Source organism: Syngnathus typhle, linkage group LG10, assembly GCF_033458585.1.
Source record: "Syngnathus typhle isolate RoL2023-S1 ecotype Sweden linkage group LG10, RoL_Styp_1.0, whole genome shotgun sequence".
Taxonomy (NCBI): Eukaryota; Metazoa; Chordata; class Actinopteri; order Syngnathiformes; family Syngnathidae; genus Syngnathus; species Syngnathus typhle.
Window position 1 is genome coordinate 8,790,267 of NC_083747.1, and position 14,273 is coordinate 8,804,539.

At 41.5% G+C, this 14,273-nt stretch overlaps 1 protein-coding gene across 2 annotated transcripts in view; it reads left to right on the forward strand.

Annotated features, from left to right (window-relative positions):
• The window catches only part of klhl32 (kelch-like family member 32), an 18,698-nt gene continuing 4,425 nt past the window's right edge, over nt 1-14,273 (forward strand). The window contains exons 1-8 of one of the 2 annotated variants that reach the window (XM_061289308.1): nt 1-206; nt 1,206-1,327; nt 2,094-2,271; nt 5,320-5,427; nt 7,182-7,280; nt 9,956-10,171; nt 12,802-13,528; nt 14,192-14,250. In XM_061289308.1, coding sequence (XP_061145292.1) covers nt 1,305-1,327; nt 2,094-2,271; nt 5,320-5,427; nt 7,182-7,280; nt 9,956-10,171; nt 12,802-13,528; nt 14,192-14,250 — 1,410 coding nt within the window. In that variant the 5' untranslated portion in view covers nt 1-206; nt 1,206-1,304. The remainder of the gene's footprint in view (nt 207-1,205; nt 1,328-2,093; nt 2,272-5,319; nt 5,428-7,181; nt 7,281-9,955; nt 10,172-12,801; nt 13,529-14,191; nt 14,251-14,273) is intronic. The other variant, XM_061289309.1, reaches the window with a different exon arrangement.

Below are 14,273 nucleotides of genomic sequence, written 5' to 3' on the forward strand. Positions count from 1 at the left end.
CAGCGGGGAGGCGGAGTTTTGCTGTAACATTTTAGGTGTTCCACTGACAGTCTGTCACTACACAAATAAAGTGTTGTTGACAGACGCCTTTTTCACCATCGTCGTGCTTCCTTCGTTTACCTGCAGATGTGCTTCAATAGCGGCGTGCTCGGACAATTTTACTGTCAAAGAAGCAGTCGGACAAGGATAGGATACTGACATATGAGGTGCGTATGCGTGAGCTGTGGGGCACTGACAACTATGCATATCCGAATGTGAGTGTGTGCAATACATATTGTGTGCGATGGAAATAAGAGGCTTTACTTGCTGGAACAAGGCGCGAGCCTGTTGCTAAGAAACCCATTTGACGGCTGGAAGCTTTTGGAAAGTGATAGTCAGCGCGGTGTCTACTTATCTGCCAACGCAAACCTCCTTCACCATCATTCACTTTTTCATCTTGTGTTTGAGTCTAAATCCGGATTGTGTTTAGTCTGTGACATCCAGTATAGTATTAATAGTTGTTTTCAGTCAAGTGACTATTATTGTTTGCAGAGAATGGCCTACTTCTTGTGATGATCATCTGATCATCATATGTTTCGCCATATGACTGTGAGATAAGTATCTGTGTTACAGTTACAAAAATACAGGATAGGACATACACTGGAATAGCATGCCCCCCACCTCCCCTTTGTTACATAACTTCAAATATTTAATGTGACAATCACATATTAGTCTATGAAGGGAGATGAAAGACCTCAACTTCATCCATCAAATGCATTTGCCTGTGGCCATGTTTTTGAAGGTCACTCACGAATGGATCGATAACTAGATCTTGCCGGGAACCACTCTCTAAAGGAAGATGAGATGAAGCATGCACGTTTGCATATATAAACATCTTTTGAATAGCTATATGAGAAGACTTGCTGTTTGGAATTGTTCCAGTCAGTGTGGCTGCTTGCTATCAACTTCACTGTGAGATACGATACAATCTAGATGTGCAGCGTAACATTTCTGAAGTTGAAGCTACAGAAAATCCTCATGTGCATCACCGCCGGGTCCAGGAAACTGTAAAAATGATAATGGGCAATGTGTGAGTCAAGTGAGAAGTTGGCACGATGCTTGATGTGCAGTTGGGTTTTTTCACGCATCACATAGAAGGTTGCCACACTGAATTTGAGTGCATTGGATGGACTGATAAAAGCTGACACTCTGCTCTGTCCCATCAGGCTGATGTATTTTGCTGGCGAGGAGACTTCAGTCCTCAGGAGATATATAGCACCTCCACTCAGCCTCCAAAGAAGTCCCTTCACCCTGCATCCAGGGGCATGCCTCCTGAACGCAGCCTCAGGTAAATACTGTGTCATCATGATAGTTTTGCTCAATAAAATCTGCATTACTTAGAATCGAATCTATGGAATTATTGATTTTAAAAAAATATATATATTTTTGCATCACGTCCCTCCTTAGGCTTTTAAATGCTATCATTTCTTTTCACTTCAATGGCGCAATTGTTCTTGGGCTCCTCCTTGCAGACTCCAGTCTCCAAACAAACACACTGACTCATCAGTCGTCTCACTTCTGGCCCCACACAGGCGCACGTGTGCTCATGCATTCAAACCCACACGCATTCATTATGTTCTTTGTTTTACACCCCAACACTACAGAGTGTGTCGCTTGGCAGGCTAATGTATTCACAAGGATGGCCAACACTAAATGGACAGAGATGGATTTGGATGCACAGCGTGGCATACTGATGAGGGAGGCGGACGAGAGAAGAAGGCTGGAGGATTTTCGAAAATATGCACTCACCATTTCAACCTATCGCACTACTACCTGTCAGTTACTTAGACACTCAGTCAGTCCGACAAATTACAATCCCCAATCTAGTCTACATATCAATCTTTCTTCAAAAGATGAAATATTGTTGGTATTGCCGGGCATAAAATCAGCAAGATGTTATTCAGTGCTGTTTTAATTGCTGCTTGAATTGTGTTGATATTCTGAACTACTAATGAATTCATCAAATCTAAATGAAACCAAATAAAAAGGAGACGTAAACAAATTTGAGCTTTGTGTAGGGGTAAGTCTGTGTATAATTTTTTTGTGTCCGTCAGCAGGGAGATGCTGACAGGACAGAGACTCTGCCAATCCAAATCACATCAGGACTCAGTCCTGTCTGCCCTCAACCAGCAGAGAAAAGATGGTCTTCTATGTGACGTCACTTTGGTGGCCGGGGATCAAAAGTTCCATGCTCACAAAGCCATCCTGGCAGCATGCAGTGATTACTTCCGGGTGAGTGTAGAATCTAATACTCGTTAAAATAATATCTTTGGCAAACTTCAAGCACGCACATGTTTTTTTTCTTAGATCCGCCTTTGATTAGTCATTTCTATTACATGTAGTAGTACACAATAACGCACAAACATAGTAAACAAATATGACAGACTTACTTACACTTGAATACATGCAAACTGTGTGCTCATTGGCTATCTTGAGGGTAAGCGATCTAATTCAGCCCTGCTGTTTCTAGCCGAATTATGCTCAAATTAAGCTTTAACTGATACTTACTGATATTTGCAGCCATATACTGTGGAGATGAGGTAGACTGCACAAGAACAGGGCACCAATGAGATTTGATTTAGAGACACAGCGCAGATTAGTAAATCAAATCTAATCCCTGTTGAAAATGAAAGGCAGATTAAATTCGTCCAAGTCGGCCTGTAGGATTTTGTCGTCTGTGCGAGTAGAGGTTATTTTTACTTCTCCTTGCAGAAAGATTGGGCGAGTGAGTCAGACCCCTCTTCTCCTCCTTCCAAGCCGAGTACTAACCAAGCCAAATTATTGTGCTGGTCAAGACTTGGATTATTAGATTAAACTGCTGCTGTTAGTAGTGACCATGCATTCACTACTCTCTGCCCCCCCACACACACACACACACAGTACACATAGAAGTGGTGTGAACACAACATTCGACTCACTGGTGAGTGGCTGTAATGAAATACCTGACCAAGCGTGAGTTATTCAAATGTGTCACCTGTCTCTTCCAATGTTGTCACATTGCTAAAACGTCTGGAAAGTAAATCAGTCACGCCCGGATCGCACACTCATGGATGCCCCCGTTGTCCCCCCCAGACAAATCTGAAGGAGAGTCCAAATTCATTTCTTTTTAAAACACTGATATCAGCTAAAAATATTAGACAAGTACTTTAGAATAGTAAAACGACTGGATATGAGAGAAAAAAACTGCCTGGAACAGTGAAGTTGCCTGGCAACAATCAGATTGGCTTGGAAATAGAATTTAAACTATCATTAGTTTTTTGTGTGTGTGCAGATTAGGCAAACAAGATGTAATGAAGTGATCAAAACAAACTTCTGTGTTACTTTTGGAACCAACAACACTTTTCCAGGCCTTTTCTTAAATTGAGCGACAGTCTGAACAATAAAACTAACCGAATTAAGTATGCTACCTGCACAAAGTGTTCCTTTCTTATCTGCCACATATTAAACATGTGACCCTATACTGTATAGTATAGCTAGTGATAAAATTAATGGACCGCTAATTCAAAAAATATAAAATATCAAATAATTATTTTGATAATGTATAATTACAGTTTTTAATCTCAAATTTCAGTTTTTCATAAGTAAATATCTGATTTCTGTAGTTCTGCATGAAAGTGGACAAATTATCTTTGTATTGAATCAAAAATATATTTGCTTTTTAACAATGCTCAACATTTTATTTTCATTTTCTGATATATTATGGACTACACCAATAACTGAATTATAATTAATTCAGGGGTCTGAATTTTGCCCTGTCAATTTCGGGATGGCCGAGGATCGGTATCGATGCCGATACCAGCTTTATATTATGGTATCAGTATTCGTGACATTGGCCAATACGTGTGGCACTTATGGCATTAATGTGTTCGAATAATCAGTCTTTTTTTTTTTTTTTTCCCTCAAAAGGTCAGGCTAAGTGCAGCACTGTACTCCTCTTGTAGCTTCATAGGAAAAAGACTGCAGTGAGCTGGACTCAAGGGTCCCAAGTCAGCAGAGCTATCCATCATCAGCTGTCCCTTAGCACCCACACCAAGGTCAAGAACAGTCATGCAAGGGACAGACAGCTCACCAAACGCTTTCAATGCCCACAGTCATGACACAAAAGCTGAGATGAACCTGCACAGTGCAGTTTTTTCTTTTTCACTCATCTGTGCAGACAAACTACAGCGCCGCTACCATCATTCATCTGGTTGTACCGTCACACTCCCTGTGTCTAATGGACCAGTCTATTTTTAATTGGCTCTATGGTAGAGCAACTAGGCTGTGCAAGCACCGGACACGATTCGGCACAAATTCAAGTTGTTCCTACTCTCGCGTGGCCATTTGCCTGAGGAGAGGGTGGAGAGGTGATGCTGAGTTAAAGTTCATGTGTGCCATGAATCATCAAAAACGCCAGTGGAGGTTAGGGTTAGGGATTGCATTGTTTTTGTGACAGAAGGATGTTTTAACAGCCCTGCCTCTGGGTCTTTGATGCATTGTTATGCGCACACACTGGATTTTTCATTAGGTCGACCTGTCAAATGACATGAAATCAAATAGCTAAACTAAATGTTATTCTTTATACTGACAAATCAGACGATACACCAGTCTGCCACTGTAGTGCAGGGTTACACTTGTGCAAAAAAAAAAAGTTAATTTGGCATATTTCTTTCACTGACAATTAAAAAGGTGCTCTATCATTTTCTCATAATACAGAATTTTGGTTTTGATTAAATTAAATTCCACTTTTGATAGACAACCAGAGAATAAAATTGAGGAAAAAAGAATGGTCAATGTAGGCAATACATATACTGTCCTTGTTTGAAACATGACCCTTTTGTTCTTTACTGTTACACTGCTTTACTGGGTCCCGGATCAGTGGGTGACATCCCATCATGCCATGACTGCAATCAATAGCTTTGATGACCAAAGCTGCACTCAGCAGGGTCAGACTACAGACACTGTGGTCACTGCTTTGATTTTGCACAGATGTTTGCGTGCATGTTTGTGTGCATCCATTATAGGGCAAGAACGACAAGAGGTGCTGTGTATCACAAATTACTGATTGTGCTATTTATATTTATGCTGAGGAAGGCAATCAATACTGGAAGTTTCTTGGCTGTTGTCTCTTGGTTGAATAATTGAGTTGTTGTGCAGCTCCACAACTCGTTTTGCAGTGCAGCTACAAATCACGAATGAAATACTGATAAGTAAACATCGAGAGTCTGGGAAAAAACAATTAATTGTTCGAGAAAATTGTGAAGTCCTTCATCTGACTTCCATGTTATGTCGTTTGATCAGGCTATGTTCAGCTTGTGCATGGTGGAGAGTGTGGCTGATGAAGTGACTCTGCAAGGAGTGACCAGTGTTGGACTGAAACACGCCTTGGACTTTGCCTACACCGGACAGGTAAGAACATCCACATGAATTAGTAGAAGGAATAAAGACAAAGAAGGAAAAGAGCTGGGTTTTTCTTTCTCAATTCCATTTTATGAATTAATTCTAAAAAGACATGATTTTTTCTGATGCTTTGCTATTCATGTCTATAATTATTGAGTTAAATGTGCTGTACTGCATCTTTCTTCAAATTTTTCATTTTACGCCCGTCACTATTAATTTATCCAATTTTACAATTATATACTGATTTATTAATACCTAAATATTTTAATCCTGTAATTTGCAAATGATATCTTCAACACAAAGGCATTGAAAAATATTTGAGCCTTTTAAAATGGACATTGCTCTGAGTGTTTTTTCATGCAGCTAAATACGTCATCTAAAAAAATGATGCAAGGTTTTTGCAGATTAGCACTTTAATCTCAAGAGCATTTAATCAGCAGCGTGACGGTGGATCAATGTGTAGGTTTCCAATCAGGTTGTATTAGTTTTCTGCCATTCATGTACTCTCACCAGTCACAAGTGTCTGACCAGGTCATATGACCTTCTTTTACCCTTGCATCAGCAAGATTCTGTCCCACAAGCAAACTGAAGTTGTAATTACTCCCTAATCTTATTTATACAGTGGAAATGAGCAAGGAGTAGTTGGTTTGGAGGTGTAAGTAGGTCAACAGCAGGCTTGCAAGCCGCCTGCATCAGTTGGCTCAGCTATTCGTCAGCCCAGTGGAGATGATAGCAGATGAGATGAGGGCAATATGCTTACCCTCACATCGTAAATAATAACCCACTAAAATCCTTCACCCACATGTCAGGTTGATCTGACATGCTGTCACGGGATGTTTTTGCTATAACTGGAAAATGTTGATGTTTTATGCCTTTTTAAACAATAGAAGCTCAAAGCTATTGTTATGTTATCTTATGTTATGTTTTATTGCAATTTCCATGGCTTTTTCAAGAAGAGACAGCAAGTACTCTCCTGCTTGTTTTTCCTCACCATCTTGGCTGTATTGATCCAGTCATCTGGAAACTCTTACCCACCAAGAGCCTGTGTCACGTCTTCTCATAAAGCCGCACAACCCTTTTCCTTTCTCAGCTTCCACCATATGGTTCTATGCTCTGCATCTGTCTTCCTAATCTTCCTCACCACCACACGAGTCATTTTACACACCACCATCCTCTGCTGCAGGCCACACTCTCCCCTACCACTTGCCTTACAGTTTACTGACTGATCTTCAGAATACAGCATATCATCTGCACAAGATAAAATCTACCAGTTGTGGTTCTCAGTCCATTCTTGTGGGCCATCCTTTGCTACTGGCTCTTCTGGAAGAAAGTTTTTGCTGCATCCATTTCTATCCTTCTGGAAACGTCCACCACCATCCTTCCGCACAAAGAACTTTCCTGAATAACAAATGAATTTCAAACTTCAGGTTCATCACTCAATCTCAAAAAGTCACAGACGATCAGGATGCAAAGCAGTCTTCAAGTCCCTAACTGAGACTCGCAGCAGTGATCTATAAATGCCCTGGCCGACATGCAACCCAATCCACTTAATGAAAACCGGAGCACTGATATAGTCCACTTTAACGCTAGGAGCTCATAACTAGAAATAGGATGTAGTCAGCTAATTTCACATTTTGATACGGGATAAGATTAAAACAAACAATTTGGGTTTGGATAATTTGAATCATTTTATCATAGACGTCTGTGAATTGCTTAAGGGTTATTATGACATAGAGTATATGACAATGTTCTCCTGTGGGCAGATTGTGCTGGAGCCAGCGGTGATCCAGGATGTGTTGTCTGCTGGCAGCCACCTTCAGCTGCTGGAGCTCCTAAGCATCTGCTCCCACTACCTCATCCAGGTAAAAAAACATTTATCATGCTCCTTCCCTGACAAGATGGAGGTCTTAGATAATGCTTCTATACCTTTACTGTATTTATCGGGGTGCGCATAAATTTATCGGGGTGCGCATAACAGTTCCATTCTGCTTGTAAGGTTGGTATCTTTGCTATGAGAAATGGAAGAGGAATGTCGAAAAATGACACAGTTCGGAATATCTTTATTCTTTTATTATTGTTATTTTATTGTTATTTTATTCTACTTCTGGGCTTTTTTGTATTATATTCATAGTTCATTGTCAATATGTAGCACATTTCCCACATTTGATTCCACCAGACTGTTTTACAAAAACTAGCTATGAAGCCTAAATGCTTCTGGAAGCCAAAAGCCCAAGCAGCTTCATGCAAGCACACACTCATGCATGCACACGCACACACCCACACACTGTGGTAAGTGTGTGCTGACTCTCATATAAGTTTGAATGTGATTGGTTAATTCTGAACACAACCCAGTGATCACTCTTACCTCGGTTGTTTATTGTCCCTTCCATCTCTTAAAGTTATGTAAGAAAAAAAAATCTATTAAGTTACACAAGTTGTACAGTAGGTCACATTAATGACGGACAATGTTTTGCAATTACAGCACTTTGTATTTAACGATGGTTGTTTTAAAGTGCTTCGTAAATACAGTTGAGTGTTCCAATTTTTACTAATCATTGTCTGTAAAACACATTTAAATGTGTTTACTAAAAAGGCAGAAACAATTTTAAAAAAAGAGAAAAATGGCTTTCCAACAAAATATATTATGTATGAAAAAGCAAATATGACGCAGCGGTATTATTTATGAAAATATATCAAGCACACGCTTGCCATTGACAGAAGGTTGTCAAAGGTGAATTTTGGTCAGTCAGCGGAAAGCTCTTTTCCAGATTAAATGAAGAAGACCGTGTTTTGCTGGCTTAAGCTAAGAGGTGTTATTAAGAGAGGTGACAAAATGACTTTCAAACAGTAGCGTACGTGTCTTGGTTGCTGCATTGGTTTCTACCCTTGCGTGACAGTGCCTTGCCAGGTGTCCGAGCTTGACCGACGTCTCTCTCTGCTTACTCAGTGAATGCACCCATCCTTTTGGATGTCAGGAGAATTGGGACGATGACCTTGCATGCCTTGGATGCAAAGGTTTCTCTCAGCCAGAAATGCAGATAAAGGCATAGTGGCAACCTCCCCTTCCCACTGCCAGCTAAAAAATATAATCTGTTTGAGACATTTCTCTGCCAGCTTCATCCAAGCTTTGGTCAAAGGGCTTTGAGCAAGGGACTTGCAGTGCACAGCGTGCAGTTGGCTAATATACGTCAGCATTTTGTGGACAGAGGGGTAAGGATATTCCAGTGAGAGTGAATCGTTGCGGGACTTTTTTGCATGTACTGTTTTTTGTTACACCTGCACAATGTCTTTTGTCACACTACTAGTTGCACCTCACCAACATCGATGACATTGATCTATGTCCTGAAAATGTTAATAATACAAACACACTGGTTTCTCTTAAGCATGGGTAGATGTCATGTCCAGATCAGGAGTTTTATTGCACTGGACATCCTGGAGCCATTCCTGTGGGAATATTAACCCGTTTAGACGTTTAGACGCTCTCAGGTGCACAACATACATTTTAAAATTCCCCTGTTAAATACTTGTGTGTGAGTACAAGATAAGTGCATTCAGAACTGCTCCAATTATTACACACATCTGCAGTGTGTTTGGTGTATATTTAACCCTCAGTGCAAACCAAACGTTGCTCTTGCCTAAGTGATTGTTTATTAATGTCAGGTTTATTAATGTCAGTAACAATATGTACTTGTGCATATTTACATCTGACCCGAGTTGCACCAGATGTTGCATTAGAGGTATTAGCCCAAGGCAAGGTCAAATGATTATTATTGATTACCTAGTACACATTGCATCAATACTGGCATTAAAAATCCCTTTGAGTCGTGTGTCACCATGACCTACCCCCATAATTGTGAGTAATGATGTGCAGTGAATACTTAATTGATCAAAATCATTCATACGGTGCACGGTACTTTAATTTAATTAAAAGGACAGCAATCATCATAACCGTAATTTAATTTGTTTAATGAAACTAAAAAATAAACTAAGCTGAGTTCAAATGTGTATCCATTGTCTCCTGTGCAGAATATGGATGTGATTTATGTCATCTGCAGGTACAGTACTACACATAGCCACAGCACTGGCCAACATTCATTCCAACATTCTGTTCTATTCAGCAATGCCAGAAGGTGGCAGTCGTATTCCACATTTTCAATCTACTTTGATCACCCCCCCTTGCCCCTCCAACACTTATTGCCTTTCTCCCTCACTGCTTTTTCATTACACTGTGAGATTGAAATCATTTTAGGCTTAATGTAAAAACTGCACATTTGTGGCTTGTCTGATAAAGCACATGCACTCAATAATAAATGTTTGGCAAATGGGAATTTGTCGCATTTGCTAACTAGAACTTAGATTTGACCGTAATATTGGAGCGTGTTGTATTGTACGGCTACTAATAGAACATTTTAGCAAAGCTGCCCATTAGTATTTTTCCATCCTTTTTTGTTGAGTACGTTCCTTCCGTTGTACTATATTATTCTTGATTTAAATGGAGTCAGAGGTCCCCAAATATAAACTCTCTGCATGTCTGCAGGAATTGAGCAGCGTCAACTACTTGGAGTTGTACCGTGTGGCCGACCTCTTCCACCTTCCTTCTTTGGAGGAGGCTGTGGTGGACTTTTTGGTGGGTCACCTGTCTGAGCTGAGCCAGACAAGGCAGGAGGAGGCCCTGCAGCTGCCGTTCCACCTTCTCAAGGAGGTCCTCAAGAGTGACCGTCTCACCTCGCTGAGTGAAGAAGAGATATGGAAGGTATGGGAATGTGTGCTTAAACGTCTAGTGAATGTTTTGGGAACATTTGCGACCTTGAACGGACTGTGATGCGAATGCAACATTTGTCGGCTGCTCAGCGGGGTAGGGACTTAACTCCAGCCCGGATTTGGATCCGCGACCTCTGAACTGTGAGGTGGAGGTGTCAACCACACGGCCCTGCGGCACATTTATTCACTTTATATAATTATTTCTTCCAATACAAAATCAGTACACCTAAAAAATTGAAGTAGTGTATCAGATTCCGATAGAAACACATGAAAAGAAAATGAATTTTTGTTATCTCTTTTCTCATCTTTATCTTTGCTCCATATTTGTTTCAGCTGACGGCAAAAATAATGGCTTTGGCTTCACCGTTCTAATACCTCTGAATGCAGCGTATAAGACTTTGGATAAAGAACAAAGATGATGTACAGTGTGCAATAAAATCAAATCCCACTGCCAATGACGTTGAAGGGAATCAAACCAGGGGCCCTTTCGTCACAGGCCGCATTCTCATTCACTTGACCAAGCTGCCCCAATGACAGAAAAATGTGAAGCCATGTAACAGGTTTTAACTCAAGATTAATCGTCACTTGGTACACAACTGGAAAATAGACAACCAGAAATGATTGACACGATCCAAAACAAACACTCTGCTAATAGAACAAATTAAAGACTGCCATCTGCACCTCATATAATGTTTGTTTGTGTTGACCTGCAATCACAGTGGACTTTTTCTGAATGTGTATGTGATTGATTGCCATGCATTCATGCATGTGTGTAAGCAAGCAAGCGTGGCTTGTGTGGCTGTCTGATGAAGTGTCAAGGTGTGTGCGTCGCCGGTAGCGTGAGGCGCCAGTGCGGCGTGAGGACTTGCCATTTTGACTGTTCGTTTGCGCCAATCAGCCTCCCCCCATGTGCCCTCCCTCCTTCCTGCGATCTCACTCCCTTTCTTTCGTTCTCCCCTTCTCTTTTCTGATTAGGCCCTCCGCGCCTCCATCAGGGCCCCAATCCCCCAGCTGTCAGTCGCCCGCTCGTCTGATTGAAAACAATCAGGCCTCTGATGGCACAATTACGCTGACCCCTTAACCATCCGCCGCCGCCATAATCAGTCTCTGATTAGGCTGCTTTAGGCCTCCTTCACTGCGCCCAGAAGGTTAATTTGAGCATCAGACGGATGCGGACAGGAAGAGAGGGCCATCGTCCAAAATTGTGAAAGGGGGGCGGGGTGTTGCACACCAATATCAGACCGATATAGCTGAGCTGTCAATCATTGTCACCCTGAGTTTTCTCAGAGACTCTCATGCTCGGAAAATCACATTTTCTCTGGCTTTGTTCCCCTCTCTTCTTTCTTGCCTTCCTTTACTTTGCCTTCATGTCGCGCACCCCCATCCCTCCCCTCTTTGCCACTATCTCTTTCCCTCACTTTACCCTTTTTACACACAGGCAAACACACATGCGCTTGCTCTTCCAGCGTGGAGCGGAAGCAGTTGATTTATTCTGTGCCCCGAGGAAGTTGTGTGATGCAGCGTGACCTTCACAGTCAGCTGCCGCCGTGCAAACACGCAGACACACATGCGCACACGTACACACACGCACGCACACACACACGCACACTCACACAGGCATGCACGGTGTCACTTCAGCGTTATGAAGAGGAGAAAAACAGGGTGAGCGACAGCAAAGACTGCAGTCACCACAAAATGATGGAATCCTGACTTGCGTGTTTGTTGCCGTTTTCAACCTTTAAGTGATGTTTGAAAAAAGAGCAATGACTGAGGGTAGATAATAATCGATGATTTATGCATCTTCTTCCTTTTCTTCTCAACAACACAATTGTCACTTATATGTATATATAAAAATATATATATATTCTACTAAATCATCTTCACAGCAACATCACATTGTTTACATAATAATGAAATCAGTAATCTCCAGACATCTTGCCCACATTCACACCTCACAGCGGCTAAATAACCTTCCACAGCTCTCAAGTTCAATTACCCAGTTCGCCTGCAATAAACAAAAGACTGTGCCTGTGGATATTTACAGTCTTGACTTTTAGATGTTGTGTTGGTTTGACTGAGTTTTTCATAATAGCCTGTAGGTATCTAGAAAAAAATAATCATGATTAGGAGTCCTCCGTTGTTTCTTCCCTTCAAATTCCCCCTGCACTTTTTTATTTGTTAATCAGTGTGTTCGTCCTCTCTTACTGTTTTTGTTCAGCCCTTGATGATGTATTAAATATACCCACTAAAGGAAAATACTTGATTATTGTGTGTGTCTTTCCTATTCTTATTTACTATTATTCTGAGTAGAGAACATACAATTAGCTGCCTGCCAACATCAACCGTGCAGTGTGAATTACAATTATCATACCAGGACACATAAACCAAAATGGTTATTTGACGAGGGGAGAAGGACTTATTAAATCTCTTGATGCATCTTGACAATAGTTTTTTTTTTTTGATGGTAGAATAGAGAAGGTCTTTGTTATTCCAACAATGGAGAAATTTAAGTTTTCACCATAATTCCTGCTGAAGCTGATGAGCTACAGCTTTTGAGATTTTACTTGATAATTGCATCTGTGCTGTAACATTCATCACGCTTTCTGTGTTCTCCCCTTTTAGTTTGTCGTCATGTGGTTGGAACATGATTGTCGCTACCAGTACACCGCGGATCTTCTGCAACATGTCCGCTATGGCCTGATGGACGTCTCAACCTTGCACCACCTAGCCTGTAGCCATCCCCTGGTGCAGTCCAGTTCCACTGTTGCTGCTTTGGTAGATGAAGCCCTGGACTATCATCACAGCACGTTTTCACAGCCCCTTCACCAGTCAGCTCGCACCAGGCCTCGCTTCCAATCCCTCACTCTCTATATAGCCGGAGGGAGAAAACGTGAGGTGTGCAGAGTCCGAGAGCTGCGTTATTTCAATCCGGCTGCACAAGAGCACGTGCGCGTGGCGGGAGCCTCCAATTGGAGCGAGTTGGCACCAATGCCCACCGGGCGCAGCCACCATTGTGTGTCTGTAATGGGAAACTTCCTCTTTGTTGTGGGCGGCGAGATGGAGCACACCAGTGGGAGGACGTGTGCAGTTAGGACTGCTTGTCGATATGACCCGAGGGCAAACCGTTGGACTGAGATTGCCTCCATGAAGGCCTGCAGAGAACATTTTGTACTGGGAGCTTTGGGTCAGTACCTGTATGCAGTGGGTGGCAGGAACGAGCTGAGGCAGGTGCTTCCTTCAGTAGAGCGCTACTGTCCCAAGAAGAATAAGTGGATGTATGTGCAACCCTTTGACCGATCGCTTTCATGCCACGCAGGCTGTGTGGCTGAAAACCTGCTCTGGGTCTCAGGTAAACACTCAACAATACATGTATGCTATGTGCACCAAATTACTGAGATACGCCTCGTCAAACAATTCATCTAAAAAAAATGTATGACCAACACTGTTGTAACAAGACAAATCGAAAGATCTCATTTGTGCCACAGTGGGAAAAAAATAAATGGACCTTAGCAATCCACTAGATATACACTAAAATTTCAAAGAATACCTTCCCATCAGTGTAAAGTTGAAGCAATGAGATAAGTGCCACACTTTCTATGTTTGATAATTTAAAGCACAGGTGTCAAACTCAAGGCCCGAGGGCCAGTTACGGCCCGCCACATCATTTTATGCAGCCCGCGAAGACAAATTGTGCATCAAATTCGTGTGGCATTACTAGAATTGCAAATTGTCTTCACTATTAATATGTTTTTTTGACCAGTTTTTATTCATCTGATTTAAAAACAAGTTATTTGTCAGTTTGTTTTGTAGCTTTTACTCTATATAATATGAGGTGCTCATACATTTGGGCTGACAGTCTTAATGGCCCTCCGAAAGAAGCTATGACTACAATGCGGCCCGTGAAAAAAATGAGTTTGATTTAAAGTATTTAAAGTATTTCCTTTAAAAACAACAAAAAAAGCATAGTTCTGCATATCCTTTACTGTTTTCTTTAATTTATCTTGTTTCACAGGTGGGGTGACAAACACAGCTCAATACCAGAATCGCCTGATGGTATACGAGCCAGAACAGGTAACTATTTGTATTGTCACAAT